Source organism: Crocodylus porosus, unplaced genomic scaffold (genome assembly GCF_001723895.1).
Source record: "Crocodylus porosus isolate Cpor-Errol unplaced genomic scaffold, CroPor_comp1, whole genome shotgun sequence".
NCBI lineage: Eukaryota > Metazoa > Chordata > Crocodylia > Crocodylidae > Crocodylus > Crocodylus porosus.
Window position 1 is genome coordinate 60,101,848 of NW_017728931.1, and position 20,206 is coordinate 60,122,053.

The 20,206-nt window shown below is 41.1% G+C and overlaps 1 protein-coding gene across 1 annotated transcript; it reads left to right on the top strand.

The window, feature by feature from the left end:
• Positions 1-13,209: 13,209 nt before the first annotated feature.
• APOLD1 (apolipoprotein L domain containing 1) lies at positions 13,210-18,417 on the top strand. The gene is made up of 2 exons (XM_019545192.1): positions 13,210-13,547; positions 15,850-18,417. Exon 2 carries the CDS (start codon positions 15,854-15,856, stop codon positions 16,574-16,576), a length of 723 nt encoding a protein of 240 aa, XP_019400737.1. The 5' UTR covers positions 13,210-13,547; positions 15,850-15,853; the 3' UTR covers positions 16,577-18,417.
• Positions 18,418-20,206: the final 1,789 nt, after the last annotated feature.

The following is a 20,206-nucleotide window of genomic DNA, read 5'->3' on the forward strand; positions in this document are numbered from 1 at the left end:
GATTTGACCAAAGCCTTCGACTCTGTTAACTGTAAGGCTCTGTGGAAGATCTTATAGAAGTTTGGTTGACTAGGAAAATTTTATCACCATCCTAAGGCTCCTTCATGACCAGATGACTGCTTCCATCCTATGCAGTGACTCCACTACAGAGGCCTTTGCCATTTGAACTGGCATCAAGCAGGGCTGCAAGATCACACCAATTTTGTTTTCCACCTTTCCTGAGGTCATCAAGATGCTGATTGATGACTGTCTGCCACATGGCAATGGCATCAAGTACAGAATGGATGGGAACCTTTTAAATCTCTCCCCCCTCCATGCCAAAACCAAAGTTACTTTGGCCTCAGTTATGGAACTTCAGCATGCCAAGGATTGTTGCACGTATAGAGGAGGACCTACAAACATCTCTTAGCTACTTCTTTCAAGCATACAAATGCCTGGGACTGACCCTTAACCTTGGAAACACAGAGATGCTTCACTAGCTTGCTCTGGGCCATTCAACTCCACTGCCCCTCCAGCAAAGATTCACATTGACGGACAGGAGCTGCAGAACGTTGAACACTTTGCATACCTTGGCAGCCATTTCTCAAAGAAGTCCAACATCGATGAAGAGATCCAGTATAAGATCCAATGTGCCAACTCTGCCTTTAGAAGACTGAATCATTGTGTATTGAATAATCCTGACACCTGGACTCAAACAAAGCTCCTATTATGTAATCCCAACTCTTCTCTACAGCTGTGAAGCTTGGGTGACCTAAAGGACCACCTGAAAAGCCTGGAATGCCATCAGTAGCATTACCTCAGGAAGATCTTTGGTATAAAGTGGGAGGATCATCGCACACATGCCAGAGTCCTCACTGATGCTAACACCACCAGTATGGAAATGTTGATTATTCAACATCAACTGCAGTGGACAGGACATAGCGTGGGCATGTCTGATGTACATTTACCAAAACAACTGCTATACTCCCAACTCAGTCAAGAACAATGGGTGTGCCAGGGGCCAGAGGAAACACTTCAGGGGCACCGTCAAGCCAAATATTAAGAAATGTGGTATTCATAGCACAAATTTGAAAAAAGTAGCCTGAGACAGAGCTACATGGTGACATCTTGTGAGAAAGTTTTCCTCAAAGTATGAGGGACTATCTCACCCTGGAGGCAGAAAAATGACAGAAATGAAAGTAAAGGAAACAAGACCAAGAAACTGATGGTCCGAACCTCCCCTTAACCACCACCTGTGGCATTTGCCAGAGAGTCTGCAGCTCTAGGATCAGCCTTCTTAGCCATCAATGGATTCATTTACAACCCTTTATTTGGCCCATGGGAGTCATCATCTTCAACCTAAGGGATCACTGCCGCTGCCAAAATGTGTGTGTGTGTGTGTGTGTGTGTACTCAATCAAAAATACACCAACGCTACTGGGAGTCTTTTAATCTACATATACATTCAAGTTCCATGTAGATTCTGTACAGTCATTAAAAGGTGACTGTCTGTGTGTAAGTCAGTCAGGTGATGCTGACCCTTCTCCTCTGCACGAGGAAATGGGCATCACTTTTAATCTCTGCCTTCAGACGCATATGGTTTGCCACCTCTTTGCCAGTGTAAACCACAGTGAGACTTAACACGTCTAGATTGATTTGGTTGACTTTGTTTTGCACACAGTTCCAGGGAAAATACACACGTTTCCAGGTCAGAATTCATCAGGTGAATCAATAGCTGTTTATAAATTAAACAGGGCAAAGACGTGGGTGTTGCCTCAGGCAGGTGGGGAAAGAGCATTTTTCACATGTCAAAACACAAGTTTACTGTTTTATCTAAGCATCTTCTTAGAAGATGTAATCACAGAATCATAGAGAAGTATGGCTGGAATGTACTGGCTTCTCCTTTGATTCATGGCTGTTCTTTGCTGAAGAGAATAGGATCCACGCAAGTGTGTCACCATTCACCACTGCTAATGAATGGGATTAGACATACTCAAGTGCCTGGTGTGCCCAGAGAGACCAGCCAACTGTCTTAAATGTATATCAAAGAAAGCTAAGAGACTGAAGAGGAAAGTTTTTTTTTTCTGTTGCAGAATTTGCTGTGAATAAATCTGTAAGTTCCTAGACAGTAAATAAAGTTTATGAGATGCCTTGACAACTGATTCCTATAAGCACTGCTTTATGTGTTTATAAATACTACTTTATGTTTTAAAGAAACAATTTCCTTCTTTTTTGTTTTGTTTTGTTAGTTTGTTTTTCTCTCTCTTTTCCTTCCTCCTCCCTCTTCAGTATTTTTTTTTTTTTTTACTGCTTCAGGATTTGGGTGTTTGTTTAATTTCCTACCCCACCCGTAGAGGAATTCTGCTTGATTTTTTGGCATATATCATTTTTAAAAGTCCAATTTATTATTCATTTTTAGTCCTAAAAGAATCTGTAAAATTTCTCTGCTTCACTGCTGATGTCTATATTTATATTGTATTTTCAGTGAAGCAGAAACCAGATGAGTAAAGACATAAAGCAGTGATTCTCAACTTGAGTGATGTAGCACCCTGGGGTGTCATAAGATGGGTATACAGGGTGCTATGCAATATCAGCATGGTTAGTTATGCAAATAACCACACACGATTCACAAGATAAACCCAGAGATTTCAAATAGGCAACCACAGTGTCAAAAACTTTCTGACCCGACTTCTTTGCAAGAAAAGAATTGCTCTATTATTTTTTCTGTAGTCAAGGAACAAGCGAAACTAAGAATTGTGTAGCAGGCTGCACACATCAAGTTATGGCAGTCACAGCCTTGCTGTGGGTGTTGAAAACTAATTGCAGGCTTGTCTGGAGGACTGGGCCAGCTGATGTGAATAATTGGCTGGCCCAAAGGAAGTTAAGTGACTCCCAGGGAAAGGAGCTAGAGGAAAATGACTACATATGAGAGTAGACAGTGAAAGACAGAGAATAAGAATGAGCCAGGATACTGTCTTGGGGTCTGGAAGAATACCTAGAGGCTGAAGTTGGAAGCAGCAGCTCCAAGAGCGGGAGCTTATTCCAGAAAGGTAGAAGGAAGACTGCAGGGCTGAGGACTGCAGGCCAGTCACCTGTTTGGGGTCTGGCAAAAGGCCCTAGAGTGTGATTTAACTTTATGTTTGTTTTGCTGATTTGGTGATTTAGTTTATGGTCTTTCTTGTGAAGCAAAAGTGCCCAAGAAAATAAAGAACTGTGCTAAGCTAACTCCCAGCCTAATGCAAGCTGGCATTTTCCAAGTGTGTCTTGGATCTACAAAGGTTGAAAACCATTAACATAAAGCAACAGTGGCAATGACAGTGGGCAGAATGTTGCTTAAAACACAAGGACAACATTCTCCTTTATTTACAGAGTGTCAGATGAAGCCCAGTGCTAACAACTAGGAGGAGGGGAGTTCAGGTTTTGGATCATGTATTTTTACTTTGTGTGTGTAACACTTCAGAGTAGTTAGACAACTTGTAAGCCACAATTTCATAAAAAGTCTAAACTGGTAGCCTTCAGCTCCAAACTTGTTCTTTCAAAACATACAGCTTTTTAGAAAACTAATAGCGAGACTTTGTTTCCAGTCCTGGCACTTTTTTTCCTGCTTGATGTAGAGATGGAATTTTCAAAGGATCCAGTGAATTCTAATGCCTTTTCAGTGACACTTTTTCTTAGGTTGCTTTGTAAAATCCAGTGTAAAGAACTTCAGTCATTGCTAACTGTCTGGGATTCTTTATGAACAGAGAGAGAACAATTCTAAAAAGTGAGTTGGACTTGTTGCTCCTCTTAACTCCTATGAGAACTGCTGCTTAGTTAAATAGCTAATAGGTGCAGATGTTACTTGAAGCCAAGCTAGCTATGTGCAGTGCCCTTGGTGACCTTGCGCTATTTTTCAGTAGTAGTGGTGCACTGGCATCTACACTGCCAGTGCTCTTGATGAACTCCCACATGATCTGTGATCACACCCTCAATTCCATCTCCCATCCCCAAGTCATCCCCATCAACAACTCTTTCATGGAAAAAGAACAGTGCAACATAGGTTTTCTTGAAATAAAAAGTTTCAGAGGTTTTGTTTTCATGCCAATGTGGAGCAAAACAAGTTTCAAAACCTGTGAAGTTGCTACAAAGTAGAACTGATTAGCTCTGGTTTGTCTTGTTCTGTATGGGGAACACACAGATACACAAGCAGCACTTTAACCTCCCTGAACATTTCACTTCTGACCTCAGAGTAGCTGTTCTTGGATGATAACACTTTAAAAACCAACTTGAATGGGAAATTTGTGGGGGAGGAATTATCCACAGACTGGATTGTGTTAAATATGGTCTAAACTGAGACTATGAAGTCTTAGCCTATCACCTGGATTAATTTTTATAACTCATGTAACCCAGGTGGATTAACTGCATTCCATCACTTCTCTCATCTACCTTTCTTACCTCTCCCACCCCCTCCTCCTTCCTCTGTCTTCCCTACCCTTTGTACTCTAATCACTGCTTTCTATTTATATAAGCTGCATACAGTCCATTCTCAGCACCTAATGAAGTCAACAGTTCAACAGTTGCCTACAAAAGTTTATGCATCTCTGATTTAGCTAATATATAAGGTGCAAAATTTACCCTGCCTCACTCTGTATGGAAATTATTTAGAAATATTTGGGGGAGGAGGGGTTGGGCTTTTTTAGACCCCACACTGGATGAAACTCTGGGCCCAAGAATACCCAATGGAAGTATATGGGAATCTTGTTAAGATGAAATGTGATGAACTTGAATCATGTGTGCTAATTTGAACCAAGTGTGCTACCTATTGTATTTGCTTTATTTAGCCTTAAAACCCTCTGGAGGCATCAGGATCTCTTAAAGGACTTGGAAACAGGAAAATATACTCATCCTTTGTTCTGTAGTTTTAAGAAAAAGCACCAGTGCATAGCAGAGTTGCCAGCCCTCCAGGATTGCCCTGGAGTCTCCGGGAATTAGATATAAATCTCCAGGAGACTGCTGAGAGTCACCCAAGAGATAAATGATAGGGCATTCATTAAAATAAATATTAAATGTTGAAATATTAAATGCTAGGGATAATATCAGGGCCTTGTTACAACTTATACAATGAGCAGTTCAAATGTTGATTGGTGTTAATGCTAGCTCAGGTTTTCAGCAGTCGCACATTAGGCCAGCAGGGACCTGAAAGGTAAGAATCAACTCCCACCCATTCTGTGCTTCCTTCCTGCCCCCTGGGGTTCCTCTGGTTCTCTCCCTGCCCCTCTGAGTCCCCCCCCTCACCCTTCCCAGAACTCCCCCTCCCCATTACTTGTGGCTGAGGAGCAAGCAGAGAAAAGTTAACCTGCCTGCCTAACCCCTGCCACTATTGGGCTGCTGCTCTTCTCTGGGCTGAGCCCAACCTAGAGAGCAGCAGGGGTGACTGCAGCTGCAGTGGGCAGGCAAATTAACCCTTCCCTGCCTGCTCCCCTGTCACAGACAGCACAGGCAGCCACAAGTAAGCAGTGAGCCAAATCTGGGCCAGCGGGGGAAGGGAGAGGGGTTTTTACACTAACATGTAGCCTAGAGTAGGCATAATACAAGCCAAGTAACATGGATCAGAGATAAGCCTGCCCTGGAGTGGCATAGCTGTCTAAAGTGTAATGTGTGGAGAATTCAGGGTTGAATTGCTCCAGGAGCTGCCTAAAATTAACATCTAACAAGGACTCAGAAAGACTAAGGCATAAAATGAATTGTCATTGGTTAAGGACATAAGCCAGCAAAAGAGATCTTATAAATATATTACAAATAAGAGAAAGGATAAGGACAATATAAATTAATTGCTTGTTACACAGAAGGAAACTACAAAACAGATGACAGAATAAGCCTGAAGTGTATTCATAAAAGAATTAATTATGACCAGATGCTTAACATAATTGGTTTTAACAAGGGTATAGGAGATTAAGCCATATGAGGAAAAGAAAGAGTTAGTTCATAATTAAATTAGAGGAACTTAAGATTCAGTTTATGCTAGACAGAAATTAGAGGGATGATCCCAAATCAACAAGAAGAAATGCAATAGAAACAGGTGCAATGAATGGCACTTGCTAAGGATAAGATGTAATGTCCAAATACAAAACAGTGAATAGCTGGTGAGGCAGCAGGGCAGCTGAAAGGGATCCAGGATTTAAGAGCTGATCACAAACTGAATGTAAGTCAACAAGGAAATGGTGTTGTAAAAAGTGGAAATCTCATTCTGGGATCTATTACTGTAATAGTTGTGCTGTATGTAAAACACAGATAACAATTATCCCACATTACTTAGAACAGGTGGGGCCTCAGCTGAAATATCATGTCCAGTTGGGGCACTACATTTTAACAAACTGGAGAATATAAAGCAACTGAAACTATAGGAAGCTTAGAAATATGGCTTCTGGAGGAAATTTGGAAAAACTAAGGGATGTTTGAATTTAAAAAAAGAAAAATAAACCCTTCCAAAACAGAAGACCAAGGTGGAACATCGTAAAACACCTTACTATAAAGGTAAAAGGTATCTATAATTTGTTTTTAGTCCAGAGGATGGTGGTCAGTTGTCCACCATTGTGATATCTATTCTATGGGCAAGCAAAGTAGTGCAGCCACACAGGACCCAAAGCAAGTCTCCTAGCTCCAAAACTGGAAGCAGTGCAGTCATGTTCACATAGCAAGACACAGCAATGCTAATTAGGTTCCTGTAAATACACTTACAACTGTTTTTAGTTTAGGAACTGGTGCATGGGGAATCAAAATGGTGCATCTTAGCATGGCACTGCCTGGTGGCATATAGACGCATATTTAAAATACACCAGTATAGTGAAATATAGCACTGAGTAGACATCCACCATATCTGTTATATGGCTTGTCACTCCTTAAATGGAAATAGGATAGTGATGCTGTGAGCAGACTAATTGGCTTTATACCCTATGAAGGCCATGCCAGGAGTGGGATGGAGAAGACTTGGGGGGGGGGAGGGGGCGCATTTTGTTTACTTTGCATAGGACACAGAAATAAAATGATACAGCTCTATCCACATCCACTGCAGAAAAGACAAGAAACCTGCTTAATTTGCATGAAGGAAGTTTGGGACCAGTCAGTACAGAAAAAAAATATAAACAAAGTGAATTACTAGAATAGGCTACACAAACCAAGAAGACTGTTGCAAAGAAAATATAAAGGATGCATGGATTCACATTGGGAACTCACCAGAACTTGGTGGGACCCTGAATCCCAGGTACTAGTTTTGTGCTCTGTGGAAATATTTGAACATATAGAAGAAAACTGAATGAGAAATGACTAGGTTACTACATGGGACATGAGTCCATATTCTACTATGCAACTCTTACCACACTTGTACAGAGTGATGAAAAAGCAACGCTCTTAGATAGTTACTTGTGAATGTGGGATTTCCCGTCTTGACCTTTTGCATCCATTATACAACCAATTAACTTTGTATTTTTGGTTGCTGATCAGAACCCACAAAAGTCTGTAAATAAATGGTTAAAACTTTCACATCACATGGTACTACACTAATAAAACTGGAATACTTCCTGACATACTTACAAACAAGAAAAGTCAGATACCACCCTGTAGTGAGCTGTACAATACACTCAGAAATTACATCATGTTTGAATCTGACCCTGAGAAGTCCTGGTAACTAATTCAATGTTAAGTATCTCCAAGATTTTTCTGGACTCATTCTTTGTGTCCAGGGAGCATAATTAACTTAACTGACACAAAGTTACCCATTATAATCCTCTGTGCACCAAAGGCCTGTTTGATTTTCCTTGCTCTGGTACTGAAAGTAAAGGTAATTTATGCTCACTTTAAGATGCCTTTGTGCTGCCAGCAACATAAAGGGGCCTTAATAGATATTAGAATCAGCCCTTTTGTATTTAATAGCATGTTAGTTATTACAGTTCTCCAAGGTTGTCTCATAACATGATGTAATTTCCCAAAGTAGACAAGCCCCTAGGGAGTGCTGAACTCTTCCTGCCATGGCTTTCTTCCTGCTCACTCAGCTTAGGAACCACATGGATTTATCAAACACTTTCTTAATAAGTAAATAGTGCAAAATGCTGCTTCAAAATTCAGTGTAGTTCTGAGAGAGTTTTATGCCTCATTCTTTTTGTTCCCATCTTGCAATTCTCTCCTGCAAAACTCCTTAAAAGGCAGCTAGGTAAAATAAAGAGCCAGAAAACGGCATGAGATTTTTGTCTTGTCATTTTTGCTGTTTGCTTATTTTATTATTGTTGTTCCTTTAAAATAAAAAGGTGCAGGTCAGAGTGTTATGCAGCAACTTGATTAAAAGCTAAACGCTGTAGTTACTGAATAGCTACAAACCGTGTAGGACCCTTGCTTTTTGCAGTACCTATTAGATATTTACTTTTGCTAGTTTAAATTTGTTCTCCTAGTATTGTGCAGATGGTAATTTATAGCTTACTGGGTTTACTTAACTAATAGTTTATAAACAGTTTAATTATTTAAAGATTTTTTTAATCAATCACATGACCATAACATCTGGGATTTTAGAAGGGTCCTAACAGACCCCTGTAAGAATCTGAACCAATGTGTGCTTAATTCAGTCTATAAAGATACAGAACACAGGTGTGCTAATTGTACATACATAGACTGAACAAAACAAGTGCTGACCTATATATATGTCACAGACCCAAACCAGTTTTTATCAGTCCATATGAATAATAGTTCTGTTAAATTCCAGATGTGCTATAGGCCTTGGGCAAACACTTTTATTTGACTGCCATAGAATGCAGGGACAATATGTGACTGTGTCTATCCCAGGGTAAATTGAGTCGCTTCTGGACAAATTCTGGACTTTTGCTTAGAAGAATGCAAGACAGAGTTATACTTGTGTACAAGGGAATTTATCCTCCAAATTCTACTGGGGCTGATTTTCCATGGCCTTACACATTGCATAGTGATTCTCTCTCCCCACTGCCCCCTCCCCTGCCCTGCACTGCCCTGAGCAAAGCGAGTACAGAGCTAGTATAAGACAGTCGCTGGGGGAAAAGTGCGTAAAGATGTTCATACCTAGAGCTCACTATACAGGTCACAAGATGGTAGATGACCTGGACTGATTTAGGATCAAGGACAAAGCACAAGTATAAGCACAGGCGAGCCTGGCTAAGCCACAGTCTAGAGTCTAGCTAGGCCCAATTAGAACCCAAGCCTACCAAAATCTGAGTCTGTGTGAAGACCAGGTTTAAGTAAATTTATTAATGATTCTGTTATTTTGTTGTGTTTTGTTTTCAGTTGTGTACTTTAAAGTGTTTGACAGAAAGGCTATTTCTAAAAGATGTAGCAGATGTTACAGGTGTGAGATATAATGCATTCAGAGTTTTGGTCATTTTAAATTTTTTGCAAATAAATGCTTTGGTATGACTTCAGACCTTTGATCATTGCCCATTCATTGTAAATCAAGGCGCATGCAACTTAACACTTCTAGCAATGCAACTGGGGGAAAGCACTGAAAGCGGATGTTCAAATCTCAAAGATGTATACTGTGAGATGTAAGGAAGGGACTGCAAATGGCTGACCCGATGAGAGCTGCTACCCAGGGAATTAGAGCCTAGAGCACTTTCAAAATGCTTCACTTGATCTTATGTTTTTGTCCATACTGGCCTTCAACTCTTCTTTCCAACACCATTTGTAGCAGCTTTAACAGTGTCTGTATGTGTACCCAGTAGAGACACTCAGGAACAAGTTTCAACCAGAGAAACAGAAATGCAACCTCAGGCTGATAGGATAAGAAAGACGCTAGATCATGCTGTGACTGTGTGAGAAGTGATTCTACAGAACTACTTAGGAACAGGGACAAGAATAGGTTATGGGGAAACCCTCTCATTTGACTGTGAAGGAATGCAAAGGCAGTATGTGACAGTGACCATCCAAGAGCAGAATGGTTTCTCTGTGTGAAGTTCAGGTCTTTGGGTTGCCAGTGATGAATGCTTCCTGTAAGTATATCGCTGAACATAAATAAATTACCACAGCCATGCAAAAATGCTTGTAAAATGAAAGAATTCTGTGTGTAGAATAAATAATCACATCTTGAGTAAGATCATTTCCCAACTCCAACAAACCTATGCTTCTCACCCTGATAGGTATATTTGACCAAAATTCTCTTGCATTAGAGAAGCTGTGGACTTTGGACAAATTCTTGGAAGAAAAGGGCAGCAGTGAATATTGAGCATGAGAATTAGGAATACAGCTTCTGAATCAGAACTTCCTAGACCTTAAATGCCTGGATGCTGCAAGTGAGAGAGGAACAGTGGGGAAAAAACCTGGTCAGATCCTGTCCTCTATGCCTTTCAGCATCCACTCTCTGCCACTGTGTAACACAGGATACTGGATAAAATGTACCTGTTCTCTAACCTAGTAAATGGTAATATTTTAATGGAAGAGGTTCTATCTCAAGAGTCTAGAACTGGTCCACATGCAAGTAGGAAGGGTCTTGCTATGTAATTTGCATACATTTATGGCACTCTCCAAATGGTGGAACCTTATACCATACCTCTTAGATTATTCAGGCCATCTGGACACTGAGACGGGGATTGCATGTAATTTGGAGAAGAGACAATTCTGTGTCTTGAATTTTTTCTAAAGAAGTTAATGACATTTTGATGGTACAGCAAACACATGTAAATTTTCCACTACAATTAAGTATTTCACTTATCCAGGATCTCAAAACTACTTTGTTTTTCATTTTAAGCAAGGAATCATGGAACTATTCTTGAAGATAAACCCAAGTCTTTGTGAGGTGTTTAGCTACCCTCGGTAATTTGAGTTGCTGGATGTAGCCAGATTAGATGACTCTGCTGTTAAGTAAAATGGGAAGAACCTCCTCTATGGGATAATCCATCAGCAAGGGAAAGACACTTAAATTTGCTAAATATATTTCATATCATAAAAGGGACTTATATCATTTTAGTTGCTGGCTTAGCCTGCATAGGGAGGTGCTTTAAAATTTAGACTAAAAATATTTGTCTTATCCCATGAAATAGGTCAACTTCATCTCTCTCATTTGTCTTTTATATAATGCAAAATGTTTTTCATCAGTTACTTAAAAAACTGGTCTTCACATAGCCTAAATTTTGATTATGTGTTTAACCTACCTTTCTGTTTCACTGAGCTCTGTTCAAAGGTGTCCAGCAAGACAGTGTAGTCTGTTCTCATGTTCTGTATATAATGCTAGAATTGTATCTAAAATATTGCTTCCAGGTACCTTCAGACCAGAAAGATGGCACAGATTTGTGGGGGGCAGGTTCAACCATCTCTTCTGATAATATTTTTGCTCAAGGAAGCTGGACAGATGTGAGAAACAGAAGGAATAGCCTGCCTCTCCACCATGTCCCACTAAGCAGACCTTTAGTTCAATTTTCCAGTGTCTATCCAGAGCATCTGTTCTCCATGGCAAGACAATCTCAAACTGCATGATCTGTAGCACATAAACTGTGCAACCCAGATGTGGGAGATCTTGACAAGTGGGGGCTTCTGATCTATCTTGGCTTACCAGTGTCACTTTTCTATATACTCACAACCCTCTTCCACATTGCCTGATGCTACAGAATAATGAGAGACCATTAAGTCTTCAGAAGAAAAAGAAGCCATCCTGAGATGCCAACATGACCTGGAAAACTTCTAAGAAATCCCTTGAATGGTTAAACTTATAAGTTCTCCAAAGAAGGCATAGCACATTCTTAAAGGGAAAGGGAGGACCCCTACATGAAATTTCAGCTATAGTGTGGTAAAGAAAATGTTAATAGAAAAAAAATCCTTCTTTGCCCTGGGAAGTAGGATAAAGGTACTTAATTTTGACAGAATTTGGCCCCTATCTCTTACCTGGTTACAAAATTGAAGGCAGGAGAATGGAAGAATTATAACAGGGGTCCTATATATAGAATATTCTGTCTTCCTCTCCGCCCTTCTTATATCCCATCTAGCATACCTTTACCTCTGGTTTTCCTATTCTTAACAAAACATGCTGTTGTGCTAATAATGTTGCTGCTAATTCTGCTACTGTAGAGATGTTTAACAATTGTTCTCTCTTCTTGACCATTCCTTGGGCCATGAGCTTCCTCTCACTAAAATCATGTATTTTTTCCTTCAGGCTATCAAAACCTTGTGAGTTGTGCATTCATTGGGAAAGAGCACCTGCTTTTGATTTGTCATTCAACAATTACACCCCTTCCTTCTATTCCCAAATTACTGAAATGTCCCACACCAGGCTATGCAGGCACCTTTCAAAAGGAAATGTGAATAGGGTTTTGATGCACACATGATTAAAATGACATAAGCAAAAATATAAGGAGAGCAAAGGGATGGTAAGGGTAAACCTTTATGGCTAGGGACAGAAGTTATACATAAACTGGTATAAGTGACTGGAAATTGGTTCAAATCTGTAACACAACAGAGTTCAGTGCACATAAACCACTTTTAAAATGGCTGAAACCTGTTTAAGATAAACCTGGATGGATGTAGTATCAGACTTAACTGATATAGGTTAAATCAATTTATTGAACTTCTGTCCCAGGCCCCTCCAGATTCAAATTAATTCACAATCCCCCAGCATCCCGGATGCTTTGCACCTGCCCCACAAATGCCCCCGCACAGGGTGGGTAGGATAGCCTTGGCCCAAGCTGTCTGCTCCAGGTGAGCAGGGAGGCATGCTCTAGCATCCCTCCACCTGCTCGGCTTCTGTCCTGGGCCATTGCAGGCATGTGGCTGCATTTCTGGATTCAAAAGTGAATGTCTCTTTGCTTGCTTATTGGTTCAATCTACACAGCTCAAACTAACCTGTAATGTTTGAATCAATTCAGCCTCAGGCTTTTGGACTGTTTATGCTTAGCCTACTAGTTCGACCTGTAAAACCCTCCTTCCACACTCCCCATCCCTTCTTGCAGCATGATCTTGTCTATAGGTTTAAGGATCAGCCCCATTGTAGCTATATCGGTTGCTGGCTGCCAGTGGCTGTACTAGGGTTATTACCCTAATGTAGGCCATTGTGACATGCTTATGCCACTTATGTGCTCCAGCCAATCAGAAACAGGATTCTTGATTAGAGTTCAACTTTCAAAAGTGTACTAGACTTAGGTACATGAGCCCTATTGGTTGAAATTATTCATTATAACATCTGACATTCAGCAGCCGCACTGGATAGCCCAGACTCCATTTGGCATGGTGCTGAATAAAGTCAGCAGCTATTTAAAGAAGAGGAAGGGCAGTGATTCCCCTAGGAGGATGACTGAAGTCGTTCAGAGCCAGGAATGGTCTGTGAGGTTTTTTTTTTTTTCACTTCAGGAAAAGCGAACACACAATGTTCATTTGAACGGATCGTTTCCTGAATATGATGCGTGCTACACTGTCCCCAGGTCACTTTCCAGTGTGTCACATCCTTCTGGACAAGAGAAGGCAGGAAATGGCAAACTCCCAGCATGAAGCAAAGCATTCCTCCCTGCAGCAATTGGTTCATGGGACCTATAAATTAGTCTCATCCAGAAACAGCATAAACTTTCTCTTTGGTGAAGTGGTCTGGTGACTAAAGAGGTAAGTTGAAAGCAATCTTCTTATGGAACTCTGCACAACTCTTTTTTGTTAGGAAGGAATGCTGTATTCAGAAACCAATCTTGTTTCATACATTTTTTCTCCTTGTTCAAAAAAAAATAGTTGGAGAATTATTGTCTAGGCAGGTTGATTATTTTCTCTCTTAGTGAGGTAAATCAAGAAGTACAAGACCACAGCCAATTAAGTTACATCGATGTAAAATTGGTGGTGCTTTATTTAAAATGATGATTTTACTATTGGTGTCTGTAAGGCTACGTAATTCTTTTTAGAAGAACTTTCATATTCACAGAAAGAAAAGCAACAACACAAATTGCTAAGGAATTTATATTAAAAATGATTTTTTATCAACAATAATGTGCTCATGATTCCGTTTAATTTCCATGCAAATATACAACTCTGTATTCTGTACGAATTTGTTCTCATCTCCAGCCACCTGTTCCAAAACAAGGTTGAAGTTACCTCTAAGGAATGGGGCATTAATTTACTCAGATAGTCCGGTGATGGTACAGTATAGACTGGGTCTTTAGGAAAAATAGCTTTGTGTAGGGGGTAATTATGGTGTGAGATGGAGCTGAAAAGTCAGTAAGCAAAGGTACCACAAGAAGAGTATGCTTCCTTAGCATGATGAGGGGTATTTATACCTGAAAGCTTGCTAAGAAGAATTTTTCCAACTATTTGAGTTGGTCTAATAAAAGGTATCAGATTTACCTAAAGAACCTTGTCTGCCTATGTCCTTAGATCAATATGGCTACAACCTATAACCCTTTTTACAGGTTATACACTTTAAGAAAGAAATAACTTTCCTTTGGAGAACCAGGCAGCAGCTGAGGGAATAAGAATATTCCTGATCATCCACCTTTTATCTTGATATATAGAATAAAAGCATACTGTATAGAACTGCATGTGTGTACACACACACACACTCACTCACTCACTCACTCACTCACTCACTCACTCAGTGATTCTGCAGAAACCCTGACTGTGATGGGAGTGATGGGTCCTAGGATTCAGGTCTCAATTTATTACTGAGAAAGAAGAGGCACCCTTTACTTAGATAACAGCAGAAGATTTAGCAGATAGGAATGGATGGTTTAAAGCAAAGCTAATGCACTGGTTTGGCTGCCTGTCTCTAGCACTATGGTGATTTAAGATGTGGAAGGAGGCAGTTGTTAGACCACAGTTTTATCATCTCGTACCTAGGGGTTGCCCTACTTTATACATAAAACTGTATTGGGAGGGGGGGAGAATCTTAGCTCCTTTACAAAAGCACTCTGATTAAAGAAACAAAGTGGAATAAACACTGCACTGGGACTCAAGGGACTTAAGTCCTATTCTTGTTGTCCTCTTTTCTTGACTAGTTTCCTCATCTGTAAAATGAGCATCAATGGTACTTTTTTGCCCTGGCACTTTGAGATCTATGGCTGACCTACGGATTATAAGAATGAGTATCATTCTCTTCATGCTACATGAAGGGCAGAGATAAAACAGCAATTTCAAGTTCAACTTTTGGCTAAGAAGTCATTCCTGGTATCTCACTGGGGGATTGCCATGGAGCAGTAGTTTGCAGCCTTTTCACAGAGTAATATCAGGTGACGAGAGACAATGTTTCAGGACCTGTCTGTCCATTAGTCATAAGATGAGAGGGGCTGCCCTGCTGCAGCACATTTGCAACTCCCCAGTTGAGAATACATGTCCTAGGACAGGGGTGGCCAACCTGTGGCAGAGGTGCAACAAGTGACACAGCCTGTGTGTGTGTGTGGCACAGCAGATGGAGGAGGGGACAATCAGCATAGAGGAGGAAAGAGAAACCAAAGCAGCAAATTGGGCAGGGAGCACAAGGAATGAAGCAGAAAGCAGAGCTGCGGATCATGTAGAGAGCGAAGGGCTTGGAGCAGAAAGTAGAGTACCAGATCAGGCAGGGAAAGGGCATTGAAGTGGCACTTTGGGAGAATGCTGGGCTAATTTTGGCATGCCTGCCAAAAATGTTGCCACCCCCAACCACTGTCCTAGGAAAATGCCTCTAGCATTTTTCTTAGCAGACGCTCTCACTGGGGTGAGCTGTTAGCATTTCTTCTTATTTCTTCCTTAAACAGTAAAGAACCTAGCTAGATCCCATAGGTTTTACATCACAGAATATACATTTAGGATTCATCTCCCTGGCACATGGACTATATTGAAATGGTTAACAGGGTCTTAAATTAATCTCCCAAATCCATCCCCTAGGACTGACAAGCTGCTCTGTTAAAAAAAAAGAAAAAGCTCAACTGTTTCTATTTTCTGACAGGGCCATGGCAAGAAATGTGGTAAGCCTTCCCCAATCCTTTGACCCAACACGCCACTACCAAATATTGCTGCTGGATCAGAGAGACAAACTTCATGGACAGATCAGAAGTCTTCATGAGGTTGCAAGGAAAATCAACAAACTACACAAGCGATCCCTGATTGCAAATACTACTGGGAGTTCCCTGAGCGCAGTCGGAGCAGTCACAGCCATTGTGGGACTGTCCTTGAGCCCGGCCACTCTAGGGGCATCTCTCCTGGCCTCTGCTGTGGGGCTGGGGTTAGCCACTGCTGGAGGGGCTGTCAGTATCACTTCTGATCTTTCCTTAGTGCTGTGTAACTCTAGGGAACTGAAAAAGGTGCAGGAGATTACAGTGACCTGTCAGAGCCAAATGAGGGAAATCCTCAGCTGTTTGGAATTCCTCCATCGCAGGCCAGGTCCAATGGATCCTGTGTTGCTCCCATTAGAGAAAAAAGCTTCCATCTCACTGTACAATTCCATCTGCTTCATGGTGTTCTACAGTTCCCACAGCTTCTTAGTGCCAGAGTACAAAAAGGAGGTGACAAAGGTAAGCCAGGCCATGCTAAAGGCAAAAATCCAAAAACTTGCTGCAAACCTGGAGACCTGCACAAGAGCTATGGATGAAGTCTGTGAACTCTTGGAGTCCAGAGCAGAGCTGTACTCCAACACAGGGCATCTCAGCTTGGATGAACCACAACTGTGCAGCTGAAACAGGACTTTCCAACAAGATGAAAACTGTATCCAGAGACCCTGGATTATTTATTGTTATTAATATTATTATTAGTGTTAACTGTGATGATTATGAGTACTTGTGATGTCACAGAGCTGGGGAAATTTTGCAAGGTTCTTATTTAAATTTGACAGCAAACATTTCTTCAAAAGGGCGCTTGTGCTTAAGCTCCTTGTAGCACTGGACTAGTTATTCTAAAGGGATACAATGGAAATCTAGCCTATAGGGTAAATGACAGGAGATTTCAGACCCCGGAGTCAATGGAAGGTCAGGAAATACATGCTGGATAAAAGCCTGACCTCTTCAAATTTTACCAACTCCCTTCTGGTATTTCTCCCTAATGCCAAGTGGACTGGATCTGGAGTTAGTTCACACCCCACCCCCAATAACAAATAATCTGTGAAGGCTGCTTCTTATAATTGTGAAGGGACCAAAATCTAACACATTGCCTGATGAGTAGAACCTGGGTATGTATGAAGCAACATCAGAAAAAGCTATTTATTGAAGCAGCCAGAGATGATAGACCATACTCACTAGATGGCAGCATTGCATGCATAAATATTACACACATCACAATGATCTATGTGGGATATATAAAGAGAGACCTTCCCATGTTGAAGGGTTTAATGCAGAAATTATTTTTTAAATTCTATTTATTGATACAGAGATATTTTAAGCTTTTGAGTAGTTATTCAATGAACGTAGTAAAGCAATGACCTCTCGTCCAGAGGGAAGCACTTGTTCTGAGAGGCAAAAGCAAATCTGTTGTAGAATATGATGGGAAACGTTCCCTATTCTTCGCTCATGAGACATTGTAGCATCCTGTTGGAAAAAAAGGAAGGAATTAAAAAGATGTGTGGATTACAGGCAGCCAAGAAGAGATCTCAGAATGGGAGGGGAACAAAGCAGAAAAGAGGCATGAATTACCTTAGGTCAGGGCCCTCCTCTTGAAATAGGAAAAGGAAAGTGATCATTCTTTTTATGAAGGGGAGGTAGCTACAGGAAATGGTGTTACATTTGGGATATGTAGACAAACTCAGGTAGCAAGATATTCAACTATTAGTAACAGCAATAGCTGGATGTCCAAAGAATTAGTGAGAATGGCTTGTATGAGGCACAAGGATGCTGGACTTCATGAAACAGCATTCTTCTAATAAAGATTGCTGTGGAGGAGTCTATGGCTGATGGCTATAATGTATATTGGTACTAATGATAGGAGAAGATGTAGAGGGAACTGATGATCCAGTGGTGAGAGCACCAGCTGAGCACCTGGGAGACCCAGCTTCAAGTCCCTGCTGTGCTACAGATTTCCTGGGTGAACTTGGACAAGTCATTTGGCCTTTCTGTGCTTTAGAAACCCATCTATAAAAATGGGACTAGCAATTCCCTACCTCACAGGGTTGTTTTGAGGATTGTTATGTTGAATATTTTGATGTGCTCAGATAAGTTCCTAAGACAGGTGCTTAAAAAGGGTCCTAGAAGCTAGCTAGGCAAAGGTATATTTTAGAGCAGACCTGGACAGGTAGGAGACCTTTCCAGGCCTCGGTGCACAGATTAAGAAGTAATCTAAAGAGAAGAGTTTTATATTTATGAGACATTGAGGAAAGTATTGGGGAAAGAGGGCTCATCCATAAAGTATGCTTGAATGCCTATTGTTTTTCTGCTCTTCTCATGCTCCTGAAACATGGTTTTACGTACACTGAAAATTAAAACCATTTGTCACTTGGAGTCTCTCTTAGACACTCATAACTGAGAATGATTTGCTACAGTGAACAATGATTCAGATATGGTGCTGATTCAATTAAACGAATACAAAGCTATTTTGTGTTGGGATGTGTATGTGTGTAGAGAGATATATTTGTTTGTCTGCTCTGTCTGATATTCCATCACAATCATAATCCAGTCGTTAGTCCCTGCCACCTTTCTTACTACAATATACAGCACCTAAGGATGCAGCTTCAGCAGTAGATGTGGGGAAGGGGCAGTGATAGATCAGGGCATTTCATGCGCACATGAACTCAAACATTAGTCCAGCACATCTACACCACATCAGTAATGTTTGTATATAGGCATGTGAATATCCACACTTATAGTTGTATGTGCAGACCTACCTATGTATGTGCATGCATGCATACTGTTTGTGTGTCTCCAAGCACCGGCAAATGACCAAGTATGTAGTGTTTGTGAACACATCTTATTTTTGTGTGAGTGTAGACATGATGTACCTCTAACACTGTCCTTTCAAATCCATACACAACACTTGTATATCCATCCAGACACATTTCCTAACCTAGGTCTGCTCTGCACTTGCAGCAACAAAGGACTCACTCCTCTCCTGTCAATAAAAGATGAGAGAGAGAGAAGATAGAATTCTCACAGCTTCTCAGCTTCTAAGCATAGCAATTGATCATATTTGTTTTATGATAAATGACTGAATGACTTTATTATTTTTAAAAATAATTTCATTATCAATCTGGAAATAACATACATCGCTGTTTCACTTACCCTCTCCTACACCCTTTACAACTCCTCAGGAATACAGTTTCAATGAGTTAGAACAGCGGTGGGCAATTATTTTGGGTGGAGGGCTGCCTACTGAGTTTTGGCAAGCCATCAAGGACTACATGATAGGCAGCTAGGGGCAGATAAATATTAATTTTCTAAAATTTTTAGGGGCCTTGCAGGCTGGATAGAATGGCCTGGTGGGCCGCATCTGGCCCCCCGGGCCACATTTTGCCCACCCTTGAGTTAGAATCATAGGATTGTAGGAAACTAAGGTTGGGAGGGACCTCAGCAGGTCATCTAGTCCAACCCCTGCTCAAAGTAGGATCATCCCAAACTAGATCATTCTAGCCTTGGCTTTGTCAGGCCAGGCCTTAAAAACCTCCAAGGTTGCTCAGAAGCTAAGCTCCAATCAAACGGTTCACTGCCCTTCTCAACCCATCTTTATTCAAAGAAAATGCCCACTGACTCTAGGATCTGGTTTCTTTTAAAGAGCTGCAGTGCACACTTTTGGACAGGGGAACCTATGCTTCCTTGGCCAGGTCTCAATGTCATATCTAGGGACCCACTTAATTTGCAGCTACACAAATGAATTTTCATGGCTTGGTTGCAGCATGAAGAACTGGTTTTGAAGGTACTTCCCAGTGTCCTGCCCCTTGCCGCTGATTGGCAGAGAGGCCCAAGGCAGACATCCCTTCCCCCTAACAAGGCAGTTTTGTCCTTTGGAGCTTGCTTGCTTAAGTTGAGTTCCAGAGCCCCAGTTTGCATGTTCAGACTTCATTGTCCAGCCAAGTACCACACTCCAGAATTTATGTTTCTATGTTCTGATTCCTAGACTGTGCTTGAAGGCCCATTGCACTGATGATTTCCAGAGTGCCTGGTATGAATTCCTGATTGAGTGCCAGAGTGCAATATGAATGTCTATTAGATGCTATGAGCTACAGTTTGGTCCTAGATGCCTTAAGGATACCTGCAGGGGAGAGAGAACAGGATGTTACTGTTAGGATCTCAAGGCTAGGTCACAACCAAAGTCTACTCCAGCTGGATCTAATGAAGTAACGGATGGATAAGGTAGTCTCTGTGACTGGGATTTGCTATTGAGAACTG